This window comes from Peromyscus leucopus, chromosome 1 (assembly GCF_004664715.2).
Source record: "Peromyscus leucopus breed LL Stock chromosome 1, UCI_PerLeu_2.1, whole genome shotgun sequence".
In the NCBI taxonomy this organism is placed as follows: domain Eukaryota; kingdom Metazoa; phylum Chordata; class Mammalia; order Rodentia; family Cricetidae; genus Peromyscus; species Peromyscus leucopus.
In genome coordinates, this window is record NC_051063.1 from 6,136,226 (window position 1) to 6,152,618 (window position 16,393).

Sequence of the window (16,393 nt, forward strand, 5' to 3'; positions counted from 1 at the left end):
TTAATTGGCTTATGAAGTAGTTAGTTTCCATATGGCTGTCCTAGTTTCGTGTTTGTTGCTGTTATAAAACAACCCAACCAAAGGTAAACTCACAGAGGGAAGGTCTCCACAGCTAACGGTTTCAGGTCACTGTCCATCCCTGAGGGAAGTCAAGGCACTGTAGCCGCAGCCATGGAATACGTTGTTTGTTGGCTGGCGGGCTTATCTTCAGATAACTTTCTTATAGAATTTAGGACAGCATGCCTAGGGAATGGTGCTGCCCACAATGGGCTGGACTCTCTCTTACATCAATTAACGAGCAAGACCATTTTCAACAGACATGGACGAGGCCAATTTGTTTTAGACAGTTTCTCAGTTGAGATTCTCTTACAAGATATTTCTAAGTTGTATCAAGTTGACAGTTAAAGCTAATCAGGACAGCTGTTTTCCAAATTCTTCCCAAACTGTAGAAGACACAAATCTATGCATTCCCTTGTTCTCTGACTTTTTGAGAAACATTGGTCTATGGGAGCATCTAATGGCAAAGGATTATTCTTCATTCTTCACAGGACAAAGGGACAACTGATTTTGGGGAAAGCAAAATCAGCCTATTTTTTTTTTCAATAATGTATGGCTTTTCAATGAACATTGGTATATGAAAAGATACATAATAAATCTTTGGTAGGGAATTTCTTTGTGGGGGCCATCAAGAAAAATATTTAATGAAGTTCATTAAGGGGATAGGAATTTAAGAATGGTCGAGGATGAGTCAGAGTCCTGAGATTGTTGAGTGCTCAGCCTTAAAAAAGACTTCAATAACGCCCACTTCAAGGCTCAGGGAACACTAAAAAAAGAGCTGGAGGATGGGGGGGGGGAGTACTGTGAAATGCCATCTCCTGGACACTTGGCTGTCCCACCCATGAACCCACAGTATTGTAGTTATCAGCATAAACCTGTTCAAGACAGGACCCGTGACTATCTCATCCTGGGATATTGTTGCTGGGGTCCAGGGAGGTCATAGTCTCAGTGTTGTTGCCACTGTAAGTTTGTCTTGCTCAAATAAACAACTCCCACCTATCCTTATATAAGCAACCCTAATTAAATTCAGTAGGTCATAAAAAAGAAGGCATGAAAATAGGAGACATTCTTTTTTTAAAAAAAATTTTTAAAATTCATTTTACATACCAACCACAGATCCCCCTCTTTTCCCTCCTCCCGCTCCCCCTTCCCTCCCCTTCCCCTCCCCGCCTCATACCCTCCTCCAACAGGGTAAGTTCTCCCATGGGGGGACAGCTAAGCCTGGCATATTCAGTTGAGGTAGGACCAAGCCCCTCCCCGCTTTATCAGGGGTGAGCAAGGTGTCTAACCATAGGTAATGGGGTCCAGAAAGCCAGCTCATGTACCAGGGATAGATCCTGGTCACACATTAGCCCTTTTGGAAATGATTTCAGACCCAGCTACATAACTGTCAGGAGGAGACATTCTTGAGAAGGGGTTTGCAGGAGTGGGAGGGAAGAGAGGATAATGTGTGTGAGTGATATTATCAAAGTACTCTATCTACATATGCACATATACATATACTATATATACATATACTATATGGGTATATGTATACAGTGCTTTGATGTATACACACACATATGTGCACGTGCGTGTGTGTGAAAATGTGAAAGAACAGATAAAAGAGAAAGACTAAGAAGCATTGCCCTGTGATCCTAAGTCTTGGCTGCAAGTAGCTTTGTCTTATGGGAGTCAGGGAGGATCACAGATGAACATTATCTACTAGAACCTTCCTGACTTAATCTTCTGCATTGTAACAATTTGATACTTTGTAAGAAAAGTAGTTCAATGTGTTTCAATTTCCTGAGCTTTCTTATTTTTTTTTTACTTGATCTTGAATGACTGTGGGGAGACACAAGGGTGGAAGCACAGAGGGAGAAAGACTGTCTTTACATATCCACAGTTGAAACCCTTCCTGTGTGGTAGAGATGAATTCTAACACATATTCAATAGTCATTTGCAAATGACCCTACAATGACGTGTTTCCTTTTATCCAATATTGTTATTAAAATAAATCTTGATGGTGGAAGATATTTCTTAGGGTGTTTTTTGTTTTGAACTACGATGAACTGTCTTAGATAGTCTACTAATACTTAGACAAAAGGTACTGTTTTATTTCCCTTTTAAAAGTCCTACAAGGGTCTGGGGAGATGGCTCCATCAGTAAGATGTTGCCTCTTCCGCATGTGGACTTTAAGTTCCATCTTCAGAATCCATGTGAGAAAGCTGGGTGAGGTGGGGGTGCAGGCTTGTAACTCCAATGTAGGAGAGACGATGATCCTTGGGGCTCACTGATCCAGCCGTCTGGCTGAGTAGATGAGCTCCAGGCAAGTGAGGGACTCTGCCTCAATAAATAAGATGAATGGCTCCTGAGGAATGACCCCACATATTGTCCTCTGACCACATGCACATATGCACAAGTGCACGCTCGTGCACATGCACACACACATGTACACATGCACACACACACATGTACACACGCGCGCGCGCACACACACACACACACACAGAGCTCTTGGGAAAAACAGAAAGAACAGATAGAGTGAAAAGGGAAGTTGAGATTGAGATGAAATAACATAACAGATATGCTAAGTGTATGTCTACAAACTGCACATGTAACCCCAAGATTAATTTCAGTGGACAAATCAGTTGAATGGAATGAAGAACATGAAGAACAGGAAGTATCTGCATTAGACATAGTTTTTTTCTTTTTCATTTCTCTTTCTTTCTTTCTTTCTTTCTTTCTTTCTTTCTTTCTTTCTTTCTTTCTTTCTTTCTTTCCTCCCTTCCTCCTTCCTTCCTTCCCTCCTTCCTTCTTTTTTTTTATTTTCTTACAGACAGGGTTTCTGTGTAGTTCTGGCTGTCTTGGAACTCACTCTGTGTAGACCAGGCTGGTCTTGAACTCACAGATTTACCTGCCTCTGCCTCCCAAGTGCTGGTATTAAAGGCATGAGACACCACTGCCTGGCTTTAGACATAGATCTTTACACACACACACACACACACACACACACACACACACACACACCAGATTTAACCCAATTTAAGTAATTCCTTCTCTTTTCACTAATTGATGAAATACATTTATAATACTGTATTCATTATGTAACATCACTTTTAATAATCGACCGATGTGTACATGCTTACTTAGGAATGTAAGGATAGAAACAACAGGGAACATTTGCAGCATGCTGACTTTTGTAACTCCCACCCTCACACCATTAACATACGTCGTTCTCTGACAACTTTGTGGACAGTAGTGCTGTTCTGCATCAGAGGTGGTGAAGCAAGGAAAGGATGGCATGGGAGCAACAGATGACAGCACATTAGCCCTTTTGGGAATGATTTCAGTTGTTTCTCCTGGACGTCTCCCCTGCCCATAAGTCAGGTAGTGCACATTGTCTGGTCTCATCTCCTCATTTTATTTTCATATTCCCGCTAATAGATTTGCATGTTTATATCACAGAAGGCATATGGTGGCATCTATATCACAGAAGATACACAGAACCAGCTCTCTCTTATTCTTAGACTAGCAGATGTGGAGGACTGAATTAGCCTTAGACTTCTGGACTCCACCAGATGGCTCACCCCAGCTTATTGCTCTCAGAAGGCCCCAGCCTCCTTTGCAGTCTCCTCATGGCTGACTTCATCTCTTGGTTCCTGAGAGTGTAGATCATGGGGTTTAGCATAGGTGTGATGACAGTGTTATTGATAGATATGGCCGTGTCCATGGGCAGGGTAGTGAAGGGTCGGCAATAGATGTAAACACAGGGCACGAAATGGAGGGTCACCACCATGATGTGGGAGGTGCAGGTGGAGAGAGCCTTGTTTCGTCCCTCCCCAGAATGGGATCTGAGCATAACCAGAATCATGGTGTAGGAACCCAGGAGCAGGAGGAACCACAGTAGGGTCACCAGCCCATTGTTGGAGATCATGAGAAGTTCAAGAGCAAAGGTATCAGTGCAGGCCAGCTTCACCACCTGGGGTACATCACAGTAAAAGGCATCCAAGGTGTTGGGGCCACAGAAGGGGAGTGGAAGCATTAGAATTATCTGGACAATTGAATGCAAACCTCCACCCACCCAGGAGGCTACCACCAAGGCTACCCATACCTCTCTCCTCATAATGGTTACATAGTGCAGGGGTTTAGCAATTGCAAGGTATCTGTCATAGGCCATCACAGAGAGGAAGAAAATATCTGCTCCACCAGCAAAGTGGAAGAAAAAGATCTGGGTCAAACAACCATTGTAGGAGATGGTTTTCCTTTCTGACAAAAGACCCACCAGGAACTTGGGGACTGTGATAGATGAAAAAATAATATCTAGGATGGATTTGTTCCTCAAGAGGAAGTACATAGGAGTGTGAAGACGGGATTCAGAGGTGATGGTGACCACAATGAGGGTATTTCCCAGCACAGTTGTTACATACACAAGAAAGAAGACCACGAACAAAAAGAACTCCAGTTCTCGGAAGTGAGTAAGTGCCAGAAAGACGAATTCCTTCACATTGGTGTGGTTTATCTGGCCCATGACTAGGATAAGCCTCTGTTACATCTACCTAGGGAGAAGATATGTTAGGGTTTGCAGTATGGTAGCATGAGGTTGAAACGTCCTTTGTTACATATTGTTTTGTTATTAGGCTTTTTAAAGTACTCAGATGATCATGACTACGTAAAAAAACTAGACCAGAGTCTTCAATTTTTGGTCTAGAAATTCCTTATCTGATGGTTCCTGGTTTTCAGGGAGAACCATCGTAGTCTTAGCCTTTATTCTAGGTAGGGAGAGGTTCATGTGCTGTGGTCATTTGCCCACTAATTTGTCCTCTGCCTTGTAAGGATAATTTCTTCACCTGGAGGCTATTTTGCACAAACACTGGGGACTTTCAAAACCCTGCAATTTCATCTTGACTTTCACCATAAAGTCTGTGGGATCTTCAGAGTGGTTATGGTTTCCTCTGCAGCTTGGACCAGTGCATGACTTGCCTATACCTGCACAGTTGCTGTCACTCAAATTCAAATGATTCTCCTTGACCAGATTTTGGTTAGGCTCCTCTGAGCCTTCTTCCCACCAGCTCTTCAGATGTGGCCTTCCCTGTCCTTTCTTCCCAAACCCAGTTTCAACAAGCAACTTGCTAAGTCCATTTAATGAGATTCCTCCACCCTTGGTGTTCAATCAAATATCCAGAAGATTTGTGACTACACCACTCTGCCAATTCAATGTCTGGGAATTACTTTGGCTTACCAGCAACCTGATGGGTAGATAAAGCTTACACCATTAGTTAAGTAGCCTGACTAATTCTCATCTCCTGACTTACAGGAAGGAAGAATTGGGCTCTCATAAGTACTTCTCTTTAGCAAACTGGAAACCTGGATCTTACCCAGGTGGACAGGCCAGCAGTAGATGTTTAGGGCTGTTTAATGACCAGAATGTTTAGTGGTCAGAAGAACTGGTCATTAAAGCTTCACAGAACATCAGAGGTGGCTCAGCCCAGTTCTCTTCATTACAGAAATAAAAGACAACTCTGTTCTTTTGGTCAGAACCAGACTATAGATTAGGGAAAGGAATTTTAGCCAGAGTCTTTGATGTGTATTCCAAAGACTTTATACTATTTCTATATGATAGAAGAATAACTTCTATTTCCAAATAAAAAAATGAGCCATTAGTGAATAAGATCAGTTTCAATAAGGATATCTGCTTTTCCTAAGCAAATTGTATCTCAGAAAAATTTAAGATAATTCAGACAGCTGAGGCGACAAATTTCACTTTTAGGAGTAGAGGTAGACAGTTGGATTTGAAGCAGTAGAATCAGTGTGAAGAATACAGCAAAATAAACATGAGAATATAGAGAAAAAAATAAAACATTTTCCCTCAAAATAAAAGAATACTAGAGGATTCCATAAACAATCAATTATTCATGTTTTTCCTTTAAAATTACATCAAAATTGGGTCAACTTAATGTCTTTTTTTTTGTTAGTAATTTTTTTCTTTTTTTAATTTATTTTACAATACTATTCAGTTCTACATAATAGCCACAGATTCCCTTGTTCTCTCCCTTCCTGCCCCCCTCACCTTCCCCCCAGTCCACCCCCCATTCCCACCTCCTCCAGATCAAAGTCTCCCCCGAGGACTGGGATCGACCTGATAGACTCAGTCCAGGCAGGTCCGGTCCCCTCCTCCCAGATTGAGCCAAGCGTCCCTGCATAAGTCCCAGGTTTCAAACAGCTAACTCATGCAACGAGCCCAGGACCTGCTACCACTGCCTAGATGCCTCCCAAACAGATCAAGCCAATCAACTGTCTCACCTATTCAGAGGGCCTGATCCAGTTGGGGGCCCCTCAGCCTTTGGTTCATAGTTCATGTTCAACTTAATGTCTTTATTTGAGAAATTCAGATACACAAAGAATTAAATAAAAATTCTGTGGGTTCCTTAGAACCCTGATGTTCTTATCATAAAAATTCATTTCTATTGCAAAGTTTTGATTTTAATTTTCATATTTTTAGTTAAAACCTTTTTACATCTTCTTTCATTGATAGATGCTTAAGGTACACAATTCCATAGAAATCTTACTTCAATGTGTCAGCACTCAGTAAGGTCCTCCTTGTGACTGATATTCGGAAGTGATTTGTTTCTTTAATCCCCACTCACTTGTTAAACAGCAGCAGTAAATCATGCAGGTGATACAATCTACTTGAAATTGTATCTTTTTATCAAAGTTATCTATGAGGAAGGAAATCCACCTAATCACGTGGAAGGCAGGATCTGTGAAGCTCCAGGGGAAATGTTTCTGTCATACAGGAAGACTTTAGTGACACTCATCTTAGGAAAATCAGGACTTTGTTATGAACCACGTGTCTTTGTTTTGCTTTTCAAAACATGTGTGGCTTAATTATTTACCCAATTTAAAAATATATAGCCATGCTATAGTTTCTTTTTTTACGTTTTATTTTATTGAGTATATCTTGTTACTGTTGCTATAAAATCTGCCAGGTCTTCTGTAGATTGATGAACAACATGTTTACTAAGATAGAGATTTTTCATTGGTACAGTATAAATCAGGCAGGGTAGGAGTCACATTTGTTATGAAGGGTTGAGAGGAACAAGGCATTAGCTAGGTGAGAAAGCAGTCTTGGGAGATTGGAAAGCCAGTGATGGATAGCATTGGGAGCAGGGTTTCTGAAAGCGTAGGAGATAGGGGACCACATAAGTGGCATGTTCCTCTTAAGTTGGCCAGTGGGCTCTCATTAGTATTTTCAAATAATGCAGCATGGAGCAATTAATAAATGATTTTCTTTGCATGCATCTATAACTTCTTTAAGACAAATTCCCAGAAATTGACTTATAAAGTCATATGATATTACGTTTCTAGTTTTGACTGAGCCTTATTCTAAATGTGCTTGAATGTTTGACTTCATTTACATATGGAAACTTAAAACTGAAATAGAGTGCAACACTTACATATTTCTCACAGAAAAAGAAAAGCATAGACGTCAAATGTTCAAGCAGTGAAAACATTAGGATAAAACTGAAGTGAAGATTTTAAAAACAGTTTTTGGAGGGGTTGGTGAGATGGCTCAGTAGTTAAAAGCAACTGCGTGCTCTTTCAGAGGGTTTGATTGCTAGTATCCATAAGGTGGCTCCCAACCATTTGTGATTCAACTGTCAGGGGATCTGATGCCTCCTTCTGACCTCTACAGGTACCAGGGGCACCAAGGCACACAAGTGGTACACAGACATACATGCAGGCAAAACACTAATACACATAAAGATAAATAAACAAAAATAAATAAATACATAAAATTATGCAAAAATAATGAAAATTACATTAAAGACAATCAGGTTTGATTAAGTGACAGTATGTAACATTCATGGATTCAAAAGCATTATAAATATTAACAATTAAATATAAATGAAGAATGGGAAACTATCTGCAAACCCCCCCCCCCAACCAAACTATTAATCTTTATTGTTTTTGAGACAAGGTCTTCCTTATGCACCCCTGGCTGGCCTGAAACCAACTGTGTAGACAAGCTGGCCTTAAACTCCTAGAGATCTGCTTCCCCTGCCTCCCAAATGCTAAGATTAAAGGTGTGCAACACCATGCCTGGCCTATTCTTAATATCTTTAATGAAGAAGTCTTATAAATCAAAAGAACAAGACAGATACTTTATAAATGAACCTTGAGTCACATAGAGATGTGTTATCAGCCCACATTTGAAAAGATGATTAATCATACTATTAATGAAAGAAATGTAAATTAAAATTGCAATCAGAGAACTTTTTTTTTTTTTGGTTTTTCGAGACAGGGTTTCTCTGTGTAGCTTTGCGCCTTTCCTGGAACTCGCTTTGGAGACCAGGCTGGCCTCGAACTCACAGAGATCCACCTGCCTCTGCCTCCCGAGTGCTGGGATTAAAGGCGTGCGCCACCACTGCCCGGCCAGATAACATTTTTATGTAGAATATTGGTCAATGTTGAAAAGGCCTGTTATTTATGAATATGGGGAAATACCTTCAAATATGTTGAATACCAGGGACAAAATTTGGAGGAATGGCATTTTGGAAATATGTGTTAAAGTGTGCAAACATTATTAGTATGAAATTCTGCTTTAAGAATTCAAATTAAAGGATGAATAAACCAAGTGCCTAGTGTCATAAAGACAAAGAAGGCTCCTCACAGGGTAGTGCAAAGTAGACGAAATAAGGATTTAAGTTAATGCTTGTTGTAAAAAAGTTGGCCCAATAAGTGCTGTATAATGTACAGTTTAGACTTTGCCAACTTTCAGACTGACAGTGTAGAATTGTGACAAGGTCTTTTAGTGATGGGTTAAAACATTCAATATATTAGCTGATGTAATTTTGGTGAAAAACTACATGCCTAGACATCTGAAAGGATGTAGATCTCAATAGTTGTGGCCATTATCTGTGAGCAATTTTATTTAGTCAATTTTTTTATAAATTAATTAAGTAATTCAGTGACTTATTTATTTATTTGGAGATATGGTCATGACAGGTAACTCTGGCTGTTGTTGAACTTGTGATCCTCCTGTCTTTACCTTTCAAGCACGTCTATTCCTTTGTGTTCCTGTGAGAGTCCGTGAGCTGTCTGTCTGCCTGTGAGTGTATACCATGACTTATACAAATGTAGGTCACCAGTGTCATCACAATGTTGACCTAGCTATGACTCAAGTTCCTCTCCTGCTTGAAGCTATCTTTTAATCTTCTTTTTAGAAAAGGACCATGGGGTTAATGTCCTCTACATTACAGATATTCAATAGTTACTCATACAATGAATTTAACATAAAAAGCACCTTTTAATTTAAATATGTCTTCAGAAGTACAATGTTTTATGCTAAAATCTTACCTTTCTCTAATGTATATCTTAGTTTTTGAGACAAGGTCTCACCATGTAGCTCTAGTTGGCATAAAACTCCCTATGCAGACAAGGCTGGCCACCTGAGTGCTGGAATCATAGGTGTGTGCTATCACACCTAGCTAAGAGTTTTAAACTTTTAGTTCAAAGTGAGATATTTAAATTACTAACAGATGTCTTACTTTTCAAGGACTAAAGGCTGTACACTACATAAATCATGAGTTTTATCAAGTCTTTAGGATGCTCTCACCTACCTTTGTGTTAGAAAGACAAGGCTGCCTGTTTCTCCATTGTGAAGGTTCTGCCTTGCTTCACCCAAACACAGGCACAACCTGCAGTGTTCCCCCAAACCCAAATTAGAAGCCTAATATAATAGTCAGCATAGGGATTTGTGTCAGATACTTGGGGTGGATGTAATTTCCAGTGGAGAAGGCTTGTGCTTGCAGATGCAATGGGAGTTATTAAAAAGTTACTAAGCAACACATATGTGTGTGCTCGCTCTCTCTATCTCTCTGCACCCCCCACCGCAATGAGAAGACAATGAGGAGGTTATGAAAGTGTATTCGGGGAAGCCTGAACAGTTCTCATAAGCTACTTCTCTGGCCTAGATCACCATTGGGCTTTGTGCAAAGTCTTTTACGCCCATGTGCAGCCATTTGAAACAGCCAGTTTCTTATGACAGATATCACAATTTGGTCATATTATTGATTTTCTCTAAAAGATCAGTGACAATGATCAATCACAATATGCATTTAGTACTTTCTGGGTATCAGATAACCAGCACTGCCTCTACATTCATGGAGTTGATTGTCTGTGGGGAAATCTGGCATGGATTACACCACAGGTTGTTATAATGGTTGGTGGAATAAAGATAGGGAAAAATGGCACAGGGATTTAGTTGCTGGTCCTGGGAACCTTGAAATGCTTCTCTGACAGATATCTTCCTTAGTGTGTATGCGATATTAGATAATAAAAATTCACATTGTTTATTAAATTACTTTATCAAACATTTAAAATAATCAACATGGTTTTTCAATGGTTCTGAAAAATCCAGGCATTGGCTAGGAACATCATTATAGAGCCCTAACCTGAGATTTGGATTCCTGGCAATCTGGTTGCCTGCCCCATGTGAGTCCCTCCTAGCATGGAGGTCCTTGGAGTCACAAATGGTGCTTCAGTTCAGCATTTGGTGGATGACAGTGGAAGAAGCCTAGATATCTCAGCAGGTGTGAAGAATTCTATTCTTATCTCTCCTAGAAGGGGAGCCTACATGGAAAGGGTTCTTCTGGTTTATGCTCTTCCTTCACTCAGCCTGCCCTAGGAAGGTTGGCATGACTTATGAGATGGCATTTTTGGGAGAAAATTGGGTAGAGTAGCTCAGCTCCCCCATCTTTTTGTTTCAGTGGCATCTGTCTCCTTGTAGTAGAAAGCATGCCATCTTTTTAAGGCCACTTGGTAGGCACAGCAATAGTAAGCACAGCACTCCAGGGCTCCTCCTAAGTGGGTTAATCTGTCTGAAGCAGCCACTGGGTCAGATAAAAGTCCTGTCCTCCCTAGAACACAACCAGTAATTTAGCCAATGCTTTTTTTTATTTAAAAATTTGTTTATTTTTATTGTGTGTATGCACACATGTGTGCACTTGTATATGCCACAGTGTATGTGTAGACGTCAGAGGACAACTTTTGGGAGTTGGCACTTTCCTTCCGTAGTGGGTTCCAGAGATGGAACTCAAGCCATCATGCATGTGTAGCAAGCACGTTTACCTACAAAGGTATCTAACTCATCCTAATACTTTGTTTTTTTCTTTATTTTTAATTAGCATACAGGTAGAAAATTTTGGATATCAAGCAATGACTGTGTATGACTTGTAGAGGTCAACTTAAATTTTCTTGGTCTTAGATGGGAATTAAATTTGGGAATTCAGGGAACCTTAGACAGGTATTTCTCCTCTTCATGCATTGATTATACTTCTCTCAATCTGCAGTGATAGTTCTCTGTAATCAGTCTTTTTCTGTCCCTCCAGTCAGCTCCCAAATAATGACACGGAGACTTCTTATTAATTATGAAAGCTTGGCCTATAGCTTAGGCTTGTTCCTAACTAGCTCTTATAATTTATAAGTTAAATTAACACTCTTATATTAATATATATTCTATCATGTGGTGTTACCTCTTTTCCATCTTATACCTCCTGTTTCCTCTGTGTGTCTGACTGGTGACTCCACCTTTCTTTTTCCCAGAGTCCTCTCTGTCCCTGGAATTTCCACCTAGCCTCTTCCTGCCTAGCTATTGGCCATTCAGTTCTTTATTAAACCAATCACAGTGACACATCTTCACAGTGTACAAATATCCCCATCAGTTCTCTTATTTGAACAATGAAATCACATTAAATCTTTGCATTGTTGCTAAGCCTGCACTTACTAAAAGTCAGTGCATTGGCCTGTACAATGTTCAGGAGAAGAGTAAGCTTTTTTGAAGGTTGAGACTTTCTTTTCTTTTGTGGAACTTGTCCGTTACTGTCTGTGTGAACAGACACTATCCAAAGGTTGGCAAACCGCCTGCTGGCTTCTTCTCTCCTGCCTTCTGGTGTGACTCTCCAAGTCTAGATGTCCTATCTTCTGTAAGTTCTTGTCATCTTGGGGACAGCAGATCTTGGGAAGCTGGTTGTATAGTCAGGAGGCAGATAGGAGGTGCATGGTTCCACAGGGCCCTCAGTTGGCCTGGCTGGCAAAAGGGAGTATGTTGGTGTCTAAAGACACAAAGAAACCAGAGTAGATCTTCCTAGTAGAGACATCTCTGATGGACACATCTACTTTAAATGTCTTTACTTCCAAAGAGCAGTTATATGTAAATGAAAGCCTGTTCTATATTGCCCTAGGTGATGGAAAATATGAAATATACCTCATGGAGCTGCACATGTTTAGGTAGGGGAGGGACAGAGATTTTGGAGGGCTCACTTTAGACAGAAGAGAGTTAAGTATGGTTATGTTGATTAAGATAGACATGAAGCGGAAGTGGAGTTTGTTCTCAGTGTCAGACTGCTGAAGGAATAACATGGTGAAATCTAGCTAATACTGACTCAACAGATGACAGACATAGAGAGATGAGCCACAGTGCAATATCACTGGACCATCGGACTCAGGTGTGTTAGGGTCTTGTACAGCTGAGGCAGCAAGAAGCTGTAGCAAAGGGCAATGCCCTTCAGTATTTGCTTAGAGAATGGCTCAGCAGCCACAAGGGTAATTCAACAAAAAGATGCTGTTTAATGGAGTAGATTTTTTTTCGTGTTATTTATCCAACCTATCTATAACAGGTCCCTTCAAATTTTGCCATCTGGTAGGAGCAATTTCCAGAAGACCTGCACCTGTACCAGAGCTCTGTCCTTGTTTCTGGTGTCAGATGAGATATTGTTTCTTCATTTTATATCTTACATACAGTGTGATTTAACCAAAGCATTATAACAAACACTGGATTAAATAGCTTTTGTGTTTGATATACATTATCTAATAACAGATGGTTGTCACAATTATTATAAAAATACATTATTATAAATTTTTTTTGAGATAGCATCTCACTATATAGTCCTGACTGGCTTGGAACTCCTTATGTAGACCAGACTAGCCTCAGCTCACAGAGACTTTCCTTCTGCTGCCTCCTAAGTGTAGGGATTAAATGAGTGGGCTACCATGTCCAGATGAAAGTTGTTTTTTATGAAGAAACTCCTTTCACCTTTGTCTTGATTGGTGAACTCAATAGGCCAGTGAGTATGAAGAGCATCTGATGGGAAAGGCCTCATTTTTTTTTCTGTTTTATTCTTCTCTCATACAATCATCCTGACCACACTTTCCCCTCCCTCCAGTCCTCCCAATACTCTTTTCTCCCCAAGATCCACTCCTCTTCTGTTTCTCTTTAGGAAAGTGTAGGCCTCCCAGGGATATCAACTGATCGTGGCATAACAATAATACAACAAAACTAGGCACAAACTCTCATATCAAGGCTGGATGAGGCAACCCCGTAGGAGGAAAAGTGTCAGAGGAGCAGGCAAAAGAGTCAGAGATCCCCCCGTCCTCCACTCTTAGGAGTCCCATAAAAGCACCAAGCTAAACAACTATAACACATATGCAGAGGACCCAGCTCAGACCCATGTAGGCTCTGTGACTGCTGCTTCAGTTTCTGTGAGCCCCTAAGAGCCCTGCTTAGTTGATTCTGTGGGCTGTGTTCTTCTGGTGTCCCTAACCCATCTGGCTCCTACAGTCCTTCCTCCCCCTCTTCTGCAGGGTTCCCTGAGCTCCATCTAATGTTTGGCTGTGGGTCTCTGTATCTGCTCCCATCAGTTGCTGGATGAAGCTTCTCTGATGTTAATTGGTTTAGGCTCTGGTCTGTGAGTATAGAAGAATATCATTAGGAATCATTTCATTGATCTTTCTTTCTTTCTTTCTTTCTTTCTTTCTTTCTTTCTTTCTTTCTTTCTTTCTTTCTTTCTTCTTCTTCTTCTTCTTCTTCTTCTTCTTCTTCTTCTTCTTCTTCTTCTTCTTCTTCTTCTTCTTCGTCTTCTTCGTCTTCTTCTTCTCCTCCTCCTCCTCCTCCTTTTCCTTCTCCTCTTCCTTCTCTCTCTCTCTCTCTCTCTCTCTCTCTCTCTCTCTCTCTCTCTCTCTCTCTCATCCAGCCTTTGGTTCCTGGCCATTCAGGCAGTGTCAGGCATGAGCTCCCTCTTGTGCAATGGGCCTCTAGTTAGACCAGTCATTGATTAGCCACTCCTGCAAGTGATACACCACCATTGTCCCAATACATCTTGTAGGCAGGACAGATTGTAGGTCAAAAGTTTTGTGGCTGGGTTGGTGTCCCAGTCCTACCACTGGAAGCCTTGCCTAGCTATAGAAGATGGCTGGTCCTGGCTCTGTATCCTCCATTATTACGAGTTGTTGCCAGGGTCACCCTTATAGATTCCAGGGAGTTTCCCACTGCATTAGGTTTCCACATAGCCCCCCAAAGACCACCCAATTCCGGTTGTCTCTCCCTGTACTTTTTCAGGGATCATTTTTAAAGTTCATTTTCAAATATGACCACAGAACATCTCCCTTGCCTAAGGCAGAGAGGGAGGTAGTGCCATGGGTCATGCACACCTCCAGTAGAGTGGAGGAGTTTGTTTCCACTCACAAGCTAAAAAGCGCTTTCTTTTTCTCTATCACCTTCCACAGAGCATCTTTGATCTCTTTGTTCCTCAAACTGTAAATGAGAGGGTTCAGCATGGGGATCACCATCGAATAGAAGACAGACACTACCTTGTCTCTGCTTAATGAATAGCTGGAACTGGGCCGCAGGTACATGAAAAGTGCTGTCCCAAACAGCATGGTCACTGCCATGAGGTGTGAGGCACACGTGTTGAAAGCTTTCCATCGGCCTTCCAGGGAGTGGATCTTCAAGACTGCAGACACTATGTAACTGTAGGAGACCAGGAGGATGATAAACGATGTCCCTCCCACTGCGATCACTACGAGGAAATTCACCACTTGGCTGAGGAATGTGTTGGAGCAAGAAAGTGCCAGGATCGGTGGGAGATCGCAGAAGAAGTGGTTGATGACATTCGGTCCACAAAAGTGGAGCTGAAATATGGAACTGGCTTGAATAAAAGAACTCAGGAAGCCACCAAAATATGCCGCAGCCACCATGCGCATGCAGAGACCCTGGGACATGATGGCAGTGTAGAGCAGGGGGCTAGAGATGGCAGCATATCTGTCATATGCCATTGCTGTCAGCAGGAAGCATTCAGTGAGGCCCAGACCAACAAAGAAGAAGAACTGAGCGGCACATCCCCAGAATGAGATAGTCTTCTGCTCTATAAAGAAATCAGAGAGCATCTTGGGAGCTACAGAAGACGAGTAGCAAATGTCAATGAAGGATAAGTTGCTGAGGAAGAAGTACATGGGTGTGTGCAAACGGGTGTCACCTCTGATCAGAAAGATGAGGGCCAAGTTCCAGGTCAAGGTCACGAGATAGATGCCCAGAAAAGTCAGAAAGAGGAAAATTTGGAGTTCTGGGTGGTCTGAGAATCCCAAGAAGATGAACATGGTCACAGAGCTGTTCCAGGCATTAGTTACAGTCATGTTTCCCATGGACCACAAGGATAAGGGGCAGACCTGGGTTAATAATGACCATCCACATTACAGATGCTATGGACAAGTGGTTACACATGCATGAGGGGCTGGAACTACATGGGGCTAAAAACAAAAGGGGCCGGGGAGATGACCCAGTCAATAAAATGCTTGCCACCTAAGCATGAGTGTCCAAGTAATATTTCAAGAACTCTTGTTAAAAAGCCAGTACAGGGGATTAGGCAGCCATCCTAGCCTACTTGGCAAATTGCTAGCCAGTAATAGACCTGTCTCAGAAAACAAGGTAGGTGGTGCCTAATAAGTGACAGCAGAGGTTGCCCTCTGGTCTCCACATGCATGTACACCTGTACACATATGAACATGCATACACACCAATGTACATAAAGATGCCTCCCCCCCTACAACTGCACCATTGTCTTAAATGTTTGAGTAGTAAACTGTAGCTCAGATGATTCTCACTTATGGACTCAGAATTCCAGGAATCAGTTCATGTCTGCACCATTTACTCATGGTGTATTACTTTGGTGATCTATCTAATATCTTTAGTTTCAATTTCTCTATCTTTAAACAAGGTCGCAGTAAGTACTTCATGGATTTGCTTTAAAAACAAATAAGGTGACATGTATAAAATGCCGACACATAGTAAGTGGCCAGACAGTTATTAAGATGTATGTTCCAGAAGAGCCACTGTGTCTATGCCCTAGGGCTTTGTGTAAAATGAAACAGAATGTTACAGTTTTTGTATCTTTCGTCAAGGCACTGGTGTTGAGAAATGCAACTTTGGTGAAGGATTAGTGTCTTTCTTCTGGGACTGAGTTACTTCTTACAGGAATGGGTTTGTTTATAGAAAATGGGCTCATAAAAAGTAGGTCAATCT

General features: G+C 41.3%; 2 protein-coding genes across 2 annotated transcripts; both read right to left on the minus strand.

Moving 5' to 3' along the window:
- Positions 1-3,622: 3,622 nt before the first annotated feature.
- On the minus strand, positions 3,623-4,567 carry LOC114703485 (olfactory receptor 4D6). The gene has a single exon (XM_028884331.1). The coding sequence runs from the start codon at positions 4,565-4,567 to the stop codon at positions 3,623-3,625; it is 945 nt and encodes a 314-aa protein (XP_028740164.1).
- A 9,989-nt stretch (positions 4,568-14,556) lies between these two features.
- LOC114703505 (olfactory receptor 5A1) lies at positions 14,557-15,507 on the minus strand. The gene has a single exon (XM_028884348.1). The coding sequence runs from the start codon at positions 15,505-15,507 to the stop codon at positions 14,557-14,559; it is 951 nt and encodes a 316-aa protein (XP_028740181.1).
- Positions 15,508-16,393: the final 886 nt, after the last annotated feature.

What these genes read in the sequence shown, in the direction of transcription:
- LOC114703485 (XM_028884331.1), bottom strand. Translation starts at nt 4,567, where the DNA reads ATGGGCCAGATAAACCACACCAATGTGAAGGAATTCGTCTTTCTGGCA.
- LOC114703505 (XM_028884348.1), bottom strand. Translation starts at nt 15,507, where the DNA reads ATGACTGTAACTAATGCCTGGAACAGCTCTGTGACCATGTTCATCTTC.